Source organism: Mauremys mutica, chromosome 24 (assembly GCF_020497125.1).
Source record: "Mauremys mutica isolate MM-2020 ecotype Southern chromosome 24, ASM2049712v1, whole genome shotgun sequence".
In the NCBI taxonomy this organism is placed as follows: Eukaryota; Metazoa; Chordata; order Testudines; family Geoemydidae; genus Mauremys; species Mauremys mutica.
This window is the reverse complement of record NC_059095.1, coordinates 1,719,589-1,739,005: the sequence shown is the minus strand read 5'-3', so window position 1 is coordinate 1,739,005 and position 19,417 is coordinate 1,719,589. Positions and strand designations below refer to the sequence as shown.

Sequence of the window (19,417 nt, the reverse complement as noted above, 5' to 3'; positions counted from 1 at the left end):
ACCAAAACAAACATCCTCAAAATGTAGACGTCAAGCGTCGTCATCACAGTAGAAGGCAAAAACAAAAGGAAAGTAGAACAGTTCCTGGGCCGCATCATACTAGCCAATGGAGACCTTAAGAAGGAAGCAACATTTAGATAGGAAAGGCATCCACAGCAGTTAATAAACTCAACATATGGAAATCAGAGATACTAGGAAAAAACTGAAAATCAGATATGTCAGAACAAAACCGAGCATTTTCAATTCAAACATAATCTCAGTGCTAACATATGGCTACAAGAGTTGGAGATCTACCAAAGCGTTGGACCAAAACTAGACTCCTTAAAAAATAAGTGCCCATGAAAGATCCTGGTCATTGGATGGAAAGACTTCATCACCAACGAAGAGATCAAAGATATTGCCAACTTCTGGCTGTAGGAAGGGAAGAACAGTAGACAGGGCCGGCTCTAGGTTTTTTGCAGCCCCAAGCAAAAAAAATTTTGGCTGCCCCCCAGCCCAGCCCTGGCCTTTCACCCCTCGTCAACCTCCTGCCGCCCAGGCCCTGGGCTCTCTCTCCCTCCCCCCCCCACTGCCCCAGCCCTGGGCTCTCTTCTTTCCGCACCCCCTCCCGCCCCAGTGCTAGGCTCCCCCCCACCAGTGCTGACTCCGCCCATTCCCCCCTCACCTCCAGCCGGTCCGGCGCTGGCAGGGTCAGGGTAAGCAGCAGGGCTCCTGGCCCGTGCCTCAGCCCAGAGTCCCTCCAGCCAGGGCTCCCACCTCCAGGACCGGCCGGGACCCAGGACGGCAGAGCTGGGGGACAACCCCAGAAGGGGGCTGAGGAGCCGGGGCAGGGTAGCCCCAGAGGGAGCAGAGCCCCGGAGAGCGAGACGTGGGCCCCGCACGGCAGCACCCCACCCTCTGTGGCCCTGCTGCTGCTGCTTCTGGCCGCCCTGCCACAGTCCCTGGGCGGCTCGGGCCGCTTCACACAGCCCCGGCTGCGGCGCTGGGGGGTGGCTGCCCTGTGGCACCTGCAGGCGACTCCATGTGCCCCGTGGGGCGGCCTCCAGCCTGAGTGTCCCCTGCTAGGAGCCTGCCCGGCCCAGCCACAAGGTGCAGTGCCGCTCCCCTGCGGCATGAACCACAGTGGCCCCAGGGTGCCCCCTGCGCACGACGCGCTGCTGCTGCCAGGGCCGGCTCTAGGCTTATGCCACCGGAAGGAAAAAAAAATGTCCAGAATGCCGCCTTGAAAATGTGCTGCGCCAAGCATGTGCTTGGTTTGCTGGTGCCTAGAGCCAGCCCTGACAGTAGATAAATTTTTGAGGGTAGGGAAAAGTACAGTGTAAAATAAAGCTAAAGCTCGTCACCTAATTCATGAGACTCCTTCCCCTGGAATCTTTCATAAATCATCTTTTACTTCTGCAGTGGTGTGAAAGTGAATGTTGCTTGTTGGATAGGTACATTTTATAAAATAAGTTCTGTGATTACAGATTTGTCATGGTTTGCATACAGTATGTCTGGACTTCATGGGATTGCTTTTTATTCCAGTTAACTAATTTTCCAGATTTAATTGCAGATGATTTTAAATCTATAATTAGATATAAAAGTGCAATGCTCTTATGCAATGCAGTGTTCTTTAAAATGCCTTCAAATTCAGAGTCCCCTAAATTAGTCATATGGATTTATGGACATACACTGTACAGTACATGCTGACACGAGGAACAAGAGCTGGCCAGTCTGTCTATGAACAGTGTGCTGTGGTATGCAGTGTCGTGGTACTTAAAGAATTTAGTGAACCCTGTATGAAGTGCATGAAAGACGTTTATCGTTTCACTATGAAGTTACATTATGTCTGCAGAGTATTCAGTACAATGCAGAAAGTGAGTGCTTTCCAGACTTCAAGACCACTGGTTTTCTTTAGCGATAGTGGATACCTGACTTGGTTACATTGTTGGAAGTTATGTTAATGACTTAAATCATAATGGATGTGTAGTGAAACACCCAGTGGGTTTCATCTTGCTCTAAGCTTGTTGTTTCTGTCTATAGACTTTTTCTAGATCAGGGGTTTTCTTTGCTAAGCCACAATAATTTGATGTCAGTTGGAAAGATCCCTTATGGAATTCAATAGGGAAACTCTGCTTAATGGCTTCAGAGTCTATTAACTCTTTCACAGCGAGGCACACCCTCTTACGTATGCATATTTCTGGGGCAATTAATCATTGAAGTCTGTGAAATGTCGGGATGTCCCAGCTACATGGGAGTAGCACAGAAAGCGTTCCCCTATTGTGTGCACCCAATCACATCAAAGTTAAAGCAATTCAGAGAGAAATCCTAATGGAATTCATTCCTTTGAAATGGCCATTGTCAAGGTATATGTAACTACTTGCTTTTCATCACTTGGAAGGCTGATACTGAAATCAGTCTCCCTACATGTTGTATTTCCTTTCTTGGCTCGTTGATGTTAGAAAACATCTTATTGCAATAGATTTTTTTTTATAACTTTCTGGCTTGATGCAAGAATAGGACTGTTTGGCCTAAAGTCCCACCACGATGATGCACTCAATTTTATAAATAAAGTTTTTTTTCAAACTTGTCACCCCCCCAAAAAAAAAGTGTTCATTAATTAAACATGCTTGCTACCCTATCAGTAGAGCATGATTGCTGGGCTATAGGCAAGTATATATTGCGTTAAAATGCACTGAAATGTTTTGGGGTTTAGGAAATGAAAAGAACCTACACAGATTACACAAGCTTTCCAAACCAATTCGTAGTTATGTACATTAATATTTTTTTTCAATCTTAGTATCTTTTAAGTAATGACTTCAAACTGATTATTCTTTAGCCTCCAGTGCCATCAAAGGTTAAGGTATCAGGGAATGCAAATGGTATATTTGGTTTTTTGGATTACAGTGTATCCATAATCTAAATAAAATGTAATGATTGAATTCAATTGATGTCTGTTATAAGGAACTTTTTATAGGGTCGTGACTGAACAAACAATAGTGCAACTTCCTGAAATGAAAGCAAATTAGTGTCACAGGAAAAACCTTTTTTTAAGTGGGCAGTCAGAAAACATCACAACTTCATTGTAAGATATTGTTAACAGGAACCTGACAGCTAAGTACCTTGAAGAGTTAGGTGGAATGATAATTTACCTAAAATTCGAGTGCTGTAACAGATTTTTCCCTTAATCCTCTACTAAGAATGTAGGCTTACAAACTACTTAAGCATTGCAAATATACAACCAATGTGTCTGTATGTGCCTCAGATATAATGCTTTAAGGTGTAAGTTAATGATTACAGGGATCAGGAAGGAATTCAATATGTGGCATTTCAAAGGTGCCAGGAGCATTATAGGGTTTTTGCCTTCCTCTGAAGCATGTATGAAAGACTGTAAGTGCAAAGTATTACTGTTGGGTATTGGACACTACTGATGGCATAATAGACTAATGTCTAATTCAGTATGGCATTTCTTATTATTCTAGGGACGCATCCCTATTAAATTTTCAACTTAAAAGATCAGTAGCAATACTTTGTGGTTAGTTCACTATGCCTTTTCCTTCAAAAGATATATACTGTAGTGTCCTTGTTAATGCAAACTGAATTATTTGAATATTTTTGGTAGTGCATGTTATAACTGAGACTGTTTTTTTCCTTGTTTTGTAGGACTCTGTTGCACTGAGACCAACAATCCAATTTCAAGGAAACCAAGGGGTAAGTTTTGTGTATGGGTCTGGCTGGAAGGCTGTCCCAGGGGTGTGAATACCGACTGCTTTGAAGTTAACCTATCTGAGATCTGTCCTGGGTTCAAAAATGAATTAGATAAGTTAATGGAGAATAGGTCCACCAATGACTATTAGCCAAGATGGTCCAGGATGCAACTCCCATGTTTCGGGTGTCCTTAAGCCTCCAACTGCCTGAAGCTGGGACTAGACAACAGGGGATGGATCACTTGAAATTTCCCTGTTCTATTCATTCCCTCTGAAGCATCTGGCACTGGTTGCTGCCAGAAGACAGGATACTGGGCAAGATGGATACTGGTCTGACCCAGTATGGCTGTTCTTATGCACGTATCAAAGTCTACCTTACTGGGTGATATGATTTTTTTTTAAAAGCATTGAGTTGTGCACACACAGTCTTGTCCAAGTAAGAGCTTTGGGTGTTTCTACATAAACTGCCTTTCCTTACAGTTTCTCACCATTGTTTATCACTGTTGATAGCCATGGTGGGGCACATTAAAAAAGCCTTGCTGCCAAGAAGAATGAGGAAATCAAAAATACAAGTGATACGACTGTGTGTGATAAGTGTAGCAATTCATGGAAGCCTTGCCTATGCCCTGGGGAAACACCTCACCCAACCTGGCAGTTCTGATGCTACATTTTGAAGTGTGAATCAGAATAATGCTGGTAGACTGAATTATTAGTGCACTGTTTGGCTTCACATAAAGTCAGTCCCAAGCAACTGTGCAGCTCATGTGTTGAGCACAGCTCAAAGTTCTTCTGTTCAGGAGTCTTGGTTCCTTTATCATTTCTCTTCCTTTTGCTGAATTCATCAGATGTTTATGGAAGCATGAAACTGTCTGATTTAGTTACTGACAAGGGAGGGGCTAAATTTCCATTATCTCAACTAAAAGTAACTCAACACTTTGATACATTTTAAAGCTGTCACTTAAGATCTTTAAATACAAAAGGTGTTATTTTTAAAGTTGGGACTCTCAGCTAGAAAAAAGAAATTCCTCATCAATTCTGCTGCTCGGTTCTTGACGCACTCTTTGTATCGAAGCATTGCATTAGTCTTAGAATTGAGTCATCTTAATGATCATGTGTTGACATGCTCAGGCATAGGAAGGAGAGCTGAGAATGGAGTAGCTGCCTTAATACTAGATACCCTTCTTGATTTTTTTGTTTAAATGATTTCCTTTAAAGGACTATTCTACTCTGAATGGCACTGTACGTTCCCTCACTGGGTATGCCTCTGTTGCAGTTAGACGCCAGTTGATTTGGGCTAAGGGGCTATTTAATTGTTGTGCAGACTTTTGGGTTTGGGCTGCAGTCCAAGCTCTAGGACTCTCCCATCTCGCAGGATCCTAAAGCCTGGGCTCCAGCCCAAGCCCAAATGTCTGCACCGCATTTAAACAGCCCTTAGCCCAAGTCCTGGGAGTCCAAGTCAGCTGTTTTTAATTGCCATGTAGATATTCCCACTACGTCTTAACTCCAGATCAAGTTTGGTCCACTTCCAGGATGACTTTTATTCCTAATCACTGGTAGCACCGACTTACCCTGGAGTATGAAACAAGTTGTGTTCTTTCTACAAACCAGGTTCTGCTTTCATTTACATTGTGTGATCCCATTGTCTTGTTTGTGTATTTACACAGCTGTAACTGTACACTGAATATGGGCCCTGTCTTAAAACTTGGTTTTGAAAATTTTGACCTGAGTACCTGAACTTGAGATCCAAAATTCATATTTAGTAACCTAAATAAAAAATGGCCTTGGAGTGCTGAATATCTGCAGCTTTCAATGTGATTTATAAGTTGAAGTAAATTGTGTCATTCTGAGTTTACATCAGTGAGAGAGAATTTGGCCCTAAATAAAGATAGTGAACACATGGAGCCCAAGTTGTGGGCAAAAGCTGTTTGGAACAATTTCTTCTCTAAATAGAATTAGTTACAGAAACAACAATGGCTACAGAATCAACAGTGCCGATTTAATCAGTGATTACCAAGATGGTTCTAAATACTCTGGTTTAAACATTTATTTTTGTAACCAAGTTATAAGAACTTCTATCAAAGTAGGTAGTTTAGGTTGAAATGCAGTCCCAGCATTTAATTGAACCAAAGTTTATATATAGCTGGCAAAATGTGCAATTTTTCCCCCCAGGTGCACATGTAACAGCTCAGTAGCATTGTGCTGAAACTATTTGGAAAAGAAAACAAATATGAGTATAATATGTAGCCCAAAGGAGAGTGTTGTGGTTGGCACAGAGTGGGACTGTAAATTTGATGTCAGATTTTTAAATTGCATATGTAAAGGCAATTTCTTATCCTTTTGTTTAAAGGGCCCAGTTTATGCCCTCAGATATAATTTGCTTGTTAAAGCTGCTTTCCCTTGTTAAGATGAGAACTTTGCAAATGTATGTTTGGCTCCTTCCCAACCCTGTTTAACCTTAACTTTCATGAGCCCCAAAACTATACAAATCTCTTCCTGGATTTTGTAATAGGGTTTGTACCTATGTCCAAGGCATTTTAGTTTTAAATAATTTCACACTGAAGGGTTGGCCAGCAGATTCTGGAAGCCTTCCCTGCTGCTGCCAGCTCATCCCAATGGGATGCTGATCTCTAACCCGAGGGAGTCTTTGGGATGGTGGATTGTGATGGAAGTCTCTGGCTGACATCTTGTATTAGTCTTAAACCTCATGTTGTTGTGATGACATGATTTAATTCCGCAATGTGGCGGAATATACAGCAAGGCCAGTCTCTCCTGACCACTCAATGAACTGATAGTCTGTTAGTCTATAAGGTGCCACAGGATTCTTTGCTGCTTTTACCGATAGGGATTGTTTGTGTAGTGGAAATGACAGGTCTTTTCATAAAAATTCAAATCAATTCAGTGTATATAAATGCGAAATACACGTTGGAGAGAATAATTAGAACTCACACACCTTCTAGGTGTATTTAACTGGATGCACACAGGAAAAGTGGGGCATTATTGTGGTCAGCTCAAAAAAGACCTTTGTTCAACATGCAACAGAAGTCAAAGCAAACAAAATGTTAACATGCATAGGGAATAGGTGTAAGAACAACTCACAAAATGCTATAATGCATCCTAAAAATAGTCTGGCCTCACATGGAATGTTCAATCCTGGTCACTCAATCTGAAAACAAGATGTAGCTGATTTAGAGGGGGTAGGGAAATGGGCAACAGGAATGAATTGGTGGCATGGAAAATTGCCGTCCTATGCAAATTGAAAAACTAGGAACTACTTCCTCTAGAGGAGGTAGGAGGACACATTTTAAAAATACACAAAATAAATGGTATAGAGACGGAAATGAGGAGCGCTGTTCTCTGATTTAAGTTGGTGTGGATCCTGTTGTAAGTGTGCCTGTGCCACGTGCATGTGCAATTGGATTTTTTTAAGGATCTGTCCAGGTCATGCATGCACCCTATGTCCCTTCATGCTCCTGTATTGGGGCATAAAGGGTGGGGAGGCCAAGACCTTCCCTCCATTCCCTTTTACTACTTGTGGCAGCGAGATGGAACCTAGTGAGTGTCCCACTTGCTGGTTCTTAGCTTTGGCTACATTTCTTTAAACGTTTCATAACAATGTCCAGAACTCTTCTGAGTCTCTGACCTGCCACTGCTGTCAGCAGTATTAGTCCATCTGGAGTGAATGTTCAGCCGGGCACTGATGCAGGCCTTCTCAACAGGGTGGATTTGAAACCTGTGGGCTTCAAGCACTACCTATCTTGTGATGGGCTAATTCCACTGAAAGATGAACACAGCAGGTGCCTCTTCCGCTTAGGAGAGTCCCATGTACCGAGCAGTTGTGCTTGCCAGTCACATGCAGTGGTATCTACACGGACATGTACTTGAAGAAAGAATGGTCACTTACCCTACAATGACTGTGGTTCTTCTAGATGTTATTGTCAGTGTGGATCTCACAGCTCGCCCTCTATCCCCACTTTTCAAAGTCCTCAACAACATTGGCTTTGAATTGCAGGGGAAGTGAGGGAAGATTGTGGCTGCCCCCGTTATGCCTTTGTATAAGCACTTGCAGTGGAATCCATACCGACTATCACATCTTGAAGAACCAGAGGTACTGTAAGGTACCTCTCTCTAATACAAGACCAAAGGGACCTTCAATGAAATTAAGTGTCAAATTCAAAACCAATAAATACTTCCACACAACATAACTAACCTGTGAGGCTCATTTCCACAGGTTATCACAGTCCAAGAGCTTATCAGGATTCAAAAAAGGATTATTGGTAACAAGAATATCTAGAGTTCTTATGGCAAATTAAAAAAAAAATGGATATAAACCCTCATGTTTCAGAGCATCAGCCAAGCTTTAATTATTGGGGGTCAGCAGGAAACTTTCCCTGGGGCGGGCTATCTCGTAGCTGTCTGAAAAGTTTCTTACAGCTTCTTCTGAAGTATGTGGGTCTGGCCTTTGTTGATGGAATACTCTACCATGTGGCCACTGATCTGTTCCCGAATGGCAATTACTACATTCCTAGTAGAGGTGGAACAGATTATACTCAAATTTGGGGATATCTGGGGCAGTTTCCATGAAAGATCTTAGCTTATAAGCAGGGATCTTGTGTGTCGGTTTCACTGTCTTGGAAAATGAAGTAGAGCAAAATTACAGTCTATTTCTTAGAAACAAAGTTTTACCTTCTGACTCGCCATCACACAGGATTGTAGCTGAAATGAGAATTGAATTCAAATGCTGTGCTGAGCTCCTTGTCTCTTTTGTGATTCTGCGGCCATGGAATTTGTTGTAGAATCCACCCCTCACCAAAGAAGTGAGCAGCAGAATCTATGCTGTCATTTTGTAAATATTACACTTCTAGCCCTTATGTGGTTGCGAAGAAAATCTTCCAAATGTGAGAGTTAAATAGGTGTTAACAAACTCTAGTAATTCCTTCCCTGCGCAGGTGCTTGCATTTCAGTGCCTTGTAATTTCGCAATCCCACTAGCTCTCTAGCCCACCAACAAAACAGGGAAAGCAAGGTATAATAGCTTTGGTAAGGTTTCAAACAAAAATAACCCCAAGCCCCTTTTTGGTTTTGGGTGCTGGAGGCATGCAGGGTAGGCGCCACTTTCAGGCTTTCTTTATAGATGGTGGAATTTTTTTGAAAAATTGCATGTGCAGCAGACATTCAGCATGGAAAATTAATGTCCCAAAAGTTAGATTGGCAGTTGTAAGCAATTGAAAACAAGGCTTTATAATGGGATGTGTTGGGCAGCCTTAATTCAGCGGTGCCGTCAGCCCTGCCTGCAATGAAGAAGCCAACAAGGTGCACAAACTTCCCCCTTGACAGGTCACCTTTTAAGGATCTAAATATGATTTCACTGTAAAACTTTATAATAATAAGAGTTAGAAGTTGTTTCCCTTTTTAGCTGTTTACATTATCTTCCTCTTCCAAGGATGTAGTTTAACCGTGGGAAAATTCATCTGAACAACTTCAAAGTACAGCCCCTGCCCTCCCTATCGCGTCCCTTTATTTAGTGAAGTTGATATTGCAGAGTTACCAACATCACGGGGGGGAAGCATTCTTAAAGCTAGTGCACTTTTGGCCTAATTGAAATAAAACATACTTTAAAAACAATATTGATAATAAGAACAGATTAAGAAAAAAATTAGTGTACTTTATTGAGGTTTTTTGGCCATGAATTTAAAACTTCACAGAATAGTTTTTAATGGAAACAGCTGTCAGTCATCTGTAATTGTAGTCTATGTTGAATGAAAAGGGAATTAAGAAGTGTGATTACCTCTAACATGGCCATTTAATGAGTGAAACCCTGAGACCTGCACAGTTTGAGCTGCATTGTGGGTGGAAAGAGGCTGCTGGCAGCTCAGAGCTGACCTCTGATTGCCTTGTTGTCAACTGTGTAATTAATTGCACTGCCAAGTAAAGGCCAAAGGTAGAGCTTTGAGGGGAAGGAGAACCAGCTCGCTTGGGGCAGATAGAAGGAGCTTTGTCCTTTTTCATTGTCTTTGCTGGGTAGGACAAGAAGCTGGCAGTTATGTAACCATCTGCTTTTAAATTTAGTATTTGTATATGTGAGGATAGAGCCTCACTTTAAGGAATTAGCAGTTTAGCTTTAAACAATTTCTAGTAAATTATCTAATTCAAGCAGAACAAATAAGAGCTAAATCAGTAATTAACAAGTCATCACATCCAAATGATCACATGAATACTTTGTTCCAAAAATAATAGATTAAAAAAAAATTTATCCCCCCCCCATTCTTCTTTTATCTCTTCTCTCCCCCCCCCACCCCATTTGCTGCCTTTGTATGTTACCTCAGAATGCATGTTGCTATGGTAATGATTTTGATATCATAACTTTTAAGGGTCACAAGTTCTGTATCTGGGACATACTTCAAAGAGAATATAATTTAAAGACGCAGTTTCCAGCAGCACATGTTTTTAAAGGCTGAGGCGCTTCCCCCCCCCGTATGCCTCCATCCTGCAGAGAAGAAAACTATGCATATTATTTAGAAATGTTTTGGTGGGGATGGGAGGGAGCAGGGGGAATGAGAGGATGAGAAACAATTTAAGACACATGCGTCTTCCCTTACATTGGCATTAATTCTCTAGAAATGCTCTCCATGCCATTTGAGTCTTCATTACCCATTTTTAAATAAGCCATATGTCCACCTTCTTTCATTAGCATGTAATGTTTGCAGTAAGTACCTCAGACCACTGTCTCCCAGCTGTCCATTCATCCCCTGGAAATACCTTTCATCTTGATCATTATTCCATAATTAAAGTGATATTAAGGTTGGGAGGCACAAAAAGGTCAGGTTAAGAGCGAGGCATGGCCGTGGTTCTACATTGTCTAAGGAATGCAGAGCTGAAAGGAAGGCTGTCAGAGTTGTTGGCTTGAAATGTGACTGACAGCTCTTTCAATTATTAGTTTGCGATCAGGAGGAAAGATCTTCCAAATATGACCACTGTCCCAGGTAGATTACATTTGGGTCCTGAAAGCTTTGACAAGTCATCTTAATCACATGTTGGAAATTATCCTTGCTCTTGTGAGATGTGTATCTTCAAATTAGCATGGTTTTGTTAACTATGTTCTCGGTGTGTTACTATGTAATGTTTTTTATAACGTTTGGCCTTTTCAGAATGTCTTCAATAATAAAAATAGTTCATCATTGCTGTAGTGTTACTCAGCCTTAAAGCAGGTGCTGGATCCATCGCTGAAGTAAGCTGCCTTGTTATGGTCCTCATTAAGCTCCTTGAAAGAGGCACATCAGTTTGTTACATTTGTATAAATATTTTTCATCATCAACACGCTTTACTTTATTAATATTTCATAAAATATTCACTTTTCACTCTTTCCGTGAGACAGATCTAAATTAGAGTTCAAAAGCTTCAACATCGTAGCGTTATGAAGGGTGGCAGTTCTTGCAGTGCAAATCATTGTGCAATGTACAAGAGTTGCTGAATATAGTTTCTATTTCAGTAAAAGGATGTACTGGGTGGGGGTTGGTGCTGGGTCAGATTTGCAGGTGGTGAGTGGAAAGAGAGCAAGGAGAGAAACAGTTAAACGAGTTCAAATTAATTTTAAAATCTGAAGTTTCCTTTTGATACTTTTGTGCAACTTTATCTTAATATTTTCACTAGGTATTTTTAAAAACCCAAAATGTGTGAATAACAACTTAATTGGAAACATGCCATTTTTTCCACTTCTTGGCATGGACTTGCATTGGCAGTAACGTTCTAAGTGAAACTTACATTCATCTGAGTAGCCTTTTTGTTTCCAATGATTTCTTGTAATAGAGAACAAAAGTCACATCTGTAAATGGGCTATTTTTAAATACCAGTGGTTACATGGTAGAGTGATTACTGAACAGCAGCATCAGGGCTCTTTTGAAGACTTATTATGTGGATTAGGTAGCTGGAGGACCTGCTGCTTCAGCTAAAAATAATTCCTAGATAACTGTCAATTTGCATTAAACCTACTTTTCAGTACTGAAACAAGCAAATTTTAACGTAAATGTTAATTGCGGATCTTGGTCACCTCAGTCTCAATTGTGTCCCTGGAGGACGCTGGCTTTGTAACTATTACAGAAATTCTACAGAAGTGCTAGGTTTGGGACTTTACGAGCAATCATTGTCTAGTTATAGCCGAGTGTCAAATTTGTAGTAGCTCGTTAATTTCTGATCTGGTTTCTTCTTAGTTAGTATTGGACAAAACACTTGAAAATGTGCTGTAAGGAACAGTTCCCCATTGGTAGGTAGAGAGGAAAGGCCCACTAGATCATCTTGTCTATGTTCGATGTATGCTGGTGTATCTAGAAGTATAAAAGGGAACATTAACTGTTTAAAAAAAATTAAGAGGACACGTAACATTTTAAATCTTCAAACATCCTCATATCTCACCTGTCAGAGGCCAGAATTATACTCATTTTACAGATGAGGAAACTGACAGGTTGAAATCCCTGTTCACCCATTATGTGTTTGACAGCTGAGAAGTTCCCAGGACTCAGTCCACTACGCTTTACTTTGGGGAAAGAGTTGGTGTTATATCTTGGTAGAGCACTGGTAGCTGAAATTCTACCCAATCAAGTCCAGTGAATTTACATTAAAGTAGTGAATTCCCAGATTGGATAACTTGGTCATGTTTCGCATTTGCAAACTGTGACGTTTAATGTTTACCTGCTCTTTTGGAAATGAGGAAAATCACTTCTAGGAACTAGGGGCAGGCAAGCTTTGTCAATGTAGAAATTATACTTACGTAGGGGAGGAGCACTACGGGCGCTCATTTTGCCAAGCGCTGCTCTCTGAAGCATTTCTTGCCAGAACAATAGTAAGACATAATAAGCATTGTGTTTCTAGGCTGTTAGAGCACTCTGCTGTTACAGTACTTGGAGGCCAAAACTATGCCACTCTGAGCACCCAGACAGCCTTATAGATCCTACTAAATGGAGTTTATATTATTCAGGAAATGGCTACCAGTTGGCCCATGGCTGCGCTGGACATTATAGACATGGATGTGAAATATATGCATGTATGGTGATACAAGATACAACCAGTAATTCACTTGGGGCTTGCCTGCAAGGTGAATTAATACACAGAAAGCCAGGGTGTACATGCACATTGCACCAGCTTGCCATGGACTAACGCACCATATGAACACTGTTCCAGCAAGTCCTCCAGTGTCCACATGGCAAGATAGTAGTGTGGCAAATTGGTGTGCTGTCAGTTCACACTCTGGCTAGCTTTTGTACTAACTCTCTGTGTAGACAAGCCCTTATAGGCAGTCAAACTTTAAATAGTATATGGTACAACTGAAAATAGATTACAACCAGCATTCACTCTGTACCCTCCGCTGGCAGCTGTCTTAATTATCATTTATATTGTGGAAGGCCCTATTCCATGCTGAGCCCAGAACATACATGGAAAAGAGACAAGCAGCTCTTTCAGTTGAAAAACTAGCGTGGTAGGACTCAGGGAATTCGTTATCCATGAGAAAATGATACAAGTTAGGCTGATGCCAGTGTCATCTGTAGGGTTCTCTGCAGAGCACACTTTGTTTGATTCATAGCAGGGTCACGCTCCAGTGTGAGCCTGAAATCCTGATTAGGAAATTATAATCTATCGAGATAATAATCCTGATTTCTAGTGGCTTGTGTTGCACTGTTTAGTGCCAGATCACAAATTTTTAAGAAGCCAGCCCACACTGGTTTGAATTAAACACTGACAACAGCAACCATGATTTGAGAATGAGTGAATGAGGGTGGACCAACTTCCTAGAGCGGTGTTTGTCAGTGTCTTCTGGGGAGACTTCCTCCTCCCCTTGTGATTGATTGGCAGATAGCTGTCAGTGCCCACCCATGCCTTCATACAGATTCAGCTTTTTGGTTTTCGGGGGGATTTTTTTTTTTTGCCCATTTCCTCTTTGTTCATTTTCTGCCTGTGTCCTATTTTTCTTTCATCAAGCCTGTGTGTGTGGCAACTTCTATTCTACTTTGTGGCTCCTACCTCCCTATCTTCCACTTTGAGCACTACATGCTACTTGGCCGTGAGAAGGGCACCCCTTGGGAGATCTTTAGGATTCTTGCAGCTGTACTAAGTGTTGCAAAAACTGGCTATGCTGGCTCTTGCAACTTTACTGTGAGTATCACAATATCTGGTATCTTATTAAATCACTAGCTCCTGGAATCAAGTGATTATGTGAGAATCTCAGCTTTCATTTAGGTAAAAAAAAAAATGCTTCTAGTCCTTATGGTTCCATAGCAACTTGAAAATATAATCCTAATGCACTTTAAGCTCCAAAACTAGAAAGCAAATAAAAAGAATCCCAAATTTTTGTCATGATTTTTTTTTTAAAAAGCCAATCTTCATTTTTTGGCGGTGTGGGGGTCTGACTCCTGATCTTTGAATGCCTGGAGTTGGCAGAGCCCAAAACTAGAGAAGAAAAGCTTGGGCTGGTGAATCTTGAGCCTGCAGCCAGATACGTTTGAGCTCGGGGTAGATAAGTGGATTTCAAGGAACTGCCTGTTGCTTTACATGCAGGAGCACGTTTGAGCCTTATCTACACTAGCACGCTGATTGAAAAAAAAATCCCTAAAAGTTCCCACCTGTGGTGTAGTACCAGTGCAGCTCCTGCAGTGGTAGCGACATCGATGGCACTGGTTTAGACAGAGCACAGGTGTTCACCAGCATTCTTACCACCTTATCTAGACCCGCTCTGAGAAGTCTCCATGACATGGTGTTAAAAACAGCTTTGTCCACAGCAGGGCTCCCCCTGCTGCTAACACAGGTGGAACAGCACAAGTGCTGTTAACTGTAGGAAATTTTGGGGGGAGAAAGACCTCCTCTCACTACTAAGAGCTCTGAAACCACAGCCAATTTTTCCAGCTTATCTTTCTGGAATCTGGCAGAAATATTTCAAATGGATTTGTCTAGCCTTTGATCTAGATTTAACTGGTGCATTACTTTTTGATGAGCTGCTAAGCCTTCCTACCTCCAAAAAATATCTATCATTAAAGTCTAGTCTATGCTAGGAGGTTTTTGCTGGTTTAACAATACCAGTTTAACTAAACTGGCAAAACCCTCCTAGTGTAGCTATAGTTACACTGATATGTGTCTACAGCAGTGTAACCTACTGCTGGCTCCGTGACCGACGTAAGCTTATGCTGCCATAAGCACTTCTGTACCCATATAACTGCACTTATACTAGGGTTTTTACCAGCATAGCTGTGTTGGCAAAAAATCACACCCCGACTGACGTAGCTATGCAGGCAAGTCTAGAATCTACAGCCCTAGGGTGAACCTGCTGGCAGGATAAACTCCACAGGAAGTGTATACCTCTTCAGAAACCTTCCCCAGATGGTTTGGATTCCCTCTTGCTGTGGTAAACCAGAATTTAAAAAACCAACTACTGCCTTAGATTGAATTTGCTGGTAAAAATTCATAATTCTCCTCTCCCTCATTCTATCACTATTTCTAAATCTCACACACATCTTACCCTTCTGTGACCAAGGCCAGACTGCCATTTTCTGGTACTGTATAATTGGAGAAAATAAGTAAAACTAGAAAATGACTTGGGGTTGGGATGGAGAAGGGAAGACAGAGGCAACTGTTAATGTTCATTAACTATATGAAACTGCCCTACTGCTGCTCCTTTTGCCTGACATCATTCCTGTGTTCTGTGCTGTAATTCACAAACGTTACCTGCTGAAAGTGACTAAAGAGAAATAAGCACGAAGTGACCCTCTGAATGTCTTGTGTTTGTGGTAGAGCAGACTTGCCAATGATCCACCTTCTTTTTTTTTCTTTCCAAACAGCACATCACTATTCCCAGGCCCGATTGCCAAACGGAAGTGCGAACTTTTATGTTTTATCTTTCAAATATTGGCAGGGACAGCCCCCAGGGGAGTTTTGACTGCATACAGCAGTATGTATCCAGGTAAGTGGTACATCAAAAAAGGGGGGGAAATCCTGTTGTTCAGAATGAGGGGTTTTTACTTACGTTATGAATAGAAGTGAAATGTAAATGTGCATTTAAAGTAAGTTTTTGGTTTTTTCGAGGAGGCTTTCACTTTGTGGGACCTAGTGTGTGTGCCGAGGGGTCATGCACAGAAAAATGACTACCTGTCCCAGCCACTTCCTGGAGTTTTTGCAGATGCGTTCAAAGACTACCCCTGTCCTCTTCACATTCCACATTCTTTTGTTATTTTACAGGCTGCTTCTGTGTCTGTTGAACTTTTTTCCTTAAAATTTCAGCTCTAGCAATGGTGGAGGTGCTGACGTAGACTGGCCACTAATATTTTAACCCGCACACTGACTAGCCCCACTTAGAGCAGCAGGTCTAGAAAACTTGGTGACTAAAATGCTGGTGGCCACTAGTGGCCTGTGCATGCGAAGTATCCTGCTTCACTATCATCAGTGGAGCTAAATAGTAGCAGGGCAGGGAGATTTTTAGGCAAGGCCAGTGATTCCTTTTCATGTCTGACGTCAGTCAATAGTTTTGGAGAGTGTGACATCCTAAAATAATCATTATAGCCCAATCTGCACTAGAAAAGAGACGGTGTTAGTAATCCTTTCTCTACATTGAATACAAACCCCAAACCTTACAGTTACCACAGTTTTGCTCCAGGGGTAGATAGTGCTCATTTATGTTTAAAGTGTTCCTCTAAAGCTTTCAAGTGGGATTTCAAAAGTGCCCAAGTCAATGGAAAAAACCCATTGACCTCCTTGGTGGCAGAGCTAGTGAAGTACTGAGTGCTTCTGAAAATCCCAGCCTCCGCGGCCAAGTGTGCATTGCTACTTCCGTTTAAAAAACTTCTGACCAAATTCAGCCTCGCTTGGGGCAGACACAAGCTAGTTGCACTGTATAAAATCTCTTACTAGAGTTCATTAACAGCATGTGCTTCCTTCCCCCCCACCCCTTCCCCTGCCCTGTAGTGTGGATCAGGGAGAGCTCGGCCTTTAGTGAGAATTGGGTTGGGGAGGATGCCCTGTGAAGGAGAGAGCCTTTGCATTACAGTGCACAGAGCCTTTGAAAAACATGGTTGGGAACTAAGTGACGGGTTAATGGGTCTGTCAGTGAGAGCCTTGGAAATTCTCTTAGGTTAGTGCTTTGCAGGAGGGCTTAAGTATCTGGGCTACAATCCTTTTCCATGCCTGTAACTTCCTACCTTTCTCTTATCCTTAGAAAGCTACAGTGACTTTACTGACACTTTTCCATTGATAGGGGATGAACATAGAATCATAGAATATCAGGGTTGGAAGGGACCTCAAGAGGTCATCTAGTCCAACCCCCTGCTCAAAACAGGACCAATCCCCAACTAAATCATCCCAGCCAGGGCTTTGTCAAGCTTGACCGTAAACCTCTAAGGGAAGGTTTAGTGAAAAAGTTTTTCCTAATATCCAGCCTAAACCTCCCCCACTGCAACTTGAGACCATTGCTCCTTGTTCTGTTATCTGCCACCACCGAGAACAGCCGAGCTCCATCCTCTTTGGAACCCCCTTTCAGGTAGTTGAAAGCAGCTATCAAATCCCCCCTCATTCTTCTCTTCTGCAGACTAAACAATCCCAGTTCCCTTAGCTTCTCCTCATAAGTCATGTGCTCCAGCCCCCTAATCATTTTTGTTGCCCTCCGCTGGACTCTTTTTCCAATGTTTCCACATCCTTCTTGTAGTGTGGGGCCCAAAACTAGAGACAATACTCCAGATGAGGTCTCACCAATGCCAAATAGCGGGGAATGATCACGTCCCTCGATCTGCTGGCAGTGCCCCTACTCATACAGCCCAAAATGCCTTTAGCCTTCTTGGCAACAAGAGCACACTGTTGACTCATATCCAGCTTCTCGTCCACTGTAACCCCTAGGTCCTTTTCTGCAAAACTGTTGCCGAGCCATTCGGTCCCTAGTCTGTAAGAGTGAATGGGATTCTTCCGTCCTAAGTGCAGAACTCTGCACTTGTCCTTGTTGAACCTCATCAGGTTTCTTTTGGCCCAATCCTCTAATTTGTCTAGTCCCTCTGTATCCTATCCCTACCCTCCAGCGTATCTACCACTCCTCCCAGTTTAGTGTCATCTGCAAACTTGCTGAGGGTGCAGTCCACGCCATCCTCCAGATCATTAATGAAGATATTGAACACAGGAAAAGGTTCCTAATTCTCCAGTGGCTTGGAAAGCTCAGGCATCTACTAGTCCTGATGTGCTTGCATCAGAGACCATTGCATTGAATTTTCCATTCTTACTATTCTGGCAGGGTTCAGCTCTGTTAGAAACATCTTGCTGCTCAGTGACTGCTGGAGAGTAGCAAGTTTTTTCTCTTGAACCCATTTTGCAGAAATCCACTGTGGAGGAAGGATAGTCTAGTGGTTAAGGCATAAGACTTAAAGCTGGAAGATCTGGATTCTATTCCTGGCTCTCCCACAGATTTCCTTTGCACAGGTCACTTTAACCACTGAGCCTCAGCTTCACCACATGGCAAATGAAGATGTCGTCTTACAGGAATATTAGGCTTTATTCATATTTGTTAGAGAGTCTGAGCTGTTTAGATGAAGCATAGCCATGTGAGTATAATTATTTCTGTAATAACTTGCTGGCAGGAATCAGAAATAAACTGATTAGCTCGCTAGCAGGTGTGTTTTTTTCTTTTTTTTTTCTTTTTTTTTTTTTTTACTGCATATATAGAAAAATGTTGGTATGGTTTGTTATATAAGGAACTGACATTTACCAAAAGGCTGTGATGTGCACAGCTGCTTTCAGGTAACTTCAGGTCTCTCCATGGCTCGCTCACTAGGCCAGCAGGGAAATGTATGTTAATCCTAGGAATATCTGATTATATCATTTATTTTTTTACAGCAATGGTAATATCCATCTGGATTGTCTTGGAAGCATACAGGATAAAATCACTGTGTGTGCTACTGATGACTCCTACCAGAAGGCAAGGCAGAGCATGGCACAAGCTGAGGAGGAAACTCGCAGCCGAAGTGCAATAGTTATTAAACCTGGCGGGAGATATGTAGGTAAGAAGCAACTTGATTGTTGGAGCTGTACCTGGCTCCCACTTAGGAGGCATCTGTTAGTGTTAGTCTGGGCTATTCATGGCTTGACTGTAAGTGGTTTGTTGGCCAAACCTGACATCTTCACAACTCTTTCTTTTAAACGGTATCTGGTAGTGTCTGATGAGGATCTGGTAACTTCTCGAGAGTAAAGATGCTGAGCATAGCAGAGCTAGGGGTCAGAGATTCAGTGACCATTCTGTTCCTAGATGGCAGCTGAGGATTGGTCTTACATAGTTTGCTTTTTGAGAGTCTTCCTTTATTTCTGTTACCAGGGTCCAAATCGTTGTATTGCGTCACAAAAAGTGTTTCTGTACTGGCTGACTGACCAGATACACAACCCATGACCCACCCATCCTGTTCTACATACCTGGAGTGCATCTGCACTGAAGGGAAAGCCATTAAGTATCATCTGGGGACTGAACTTGTATTCATCAACAGAGGGATTAAGGTAGTGGTGTTAATTGCAGCCATGGAAGAAACTGTTCTACCTTACAAGCTGAAAGATAGAATCTCTACTGGGAAGGAAGAGAGACAGGACAAATATCAGTGGGTTCCAAACTCGAGTGGGGAGGTGCTTTCCCTGGGCTGAGATCCCTATCCACTGCCAAAAACATGAACAATCAGTGCAACCCAGAAGGTCCAGGCTCAGTTTTTATGAGTCAGTTGGTTTTTCTTCTCCCAGCTC

At 42.2% G+C, this 19,417-nt stretch overlaps 1 protein-coding gene across 1 annotated transcript in view; it reads left to right on the top strand.

The window, feature by feature from the left end:
- ELL (elongation factor for RNA polymerase II) overlaps window positions 1–19,417 on the top strand; it is a 93,877-nt gene that overhangs the window by 38,176 nt on the left and 36,284 nt on the right. The window contains exons 2-4 of the mRNA XM_044998745.1: window positions 3,643–3,690; window positions 15,502–15,623; window positions 18,530–18,693. Coding sequence (XP_044854680.1) covers window positions 3,643–3,690; window positions 15,502–15,623; window positions 18,530–18,693 — 334 coding nt within the window. The remainder of the gene's footprint in view (window positions 1–3,642; window positions 3,691–15,501; window positions 15,624–18,529; window positions 18,694–19,417) is intronic.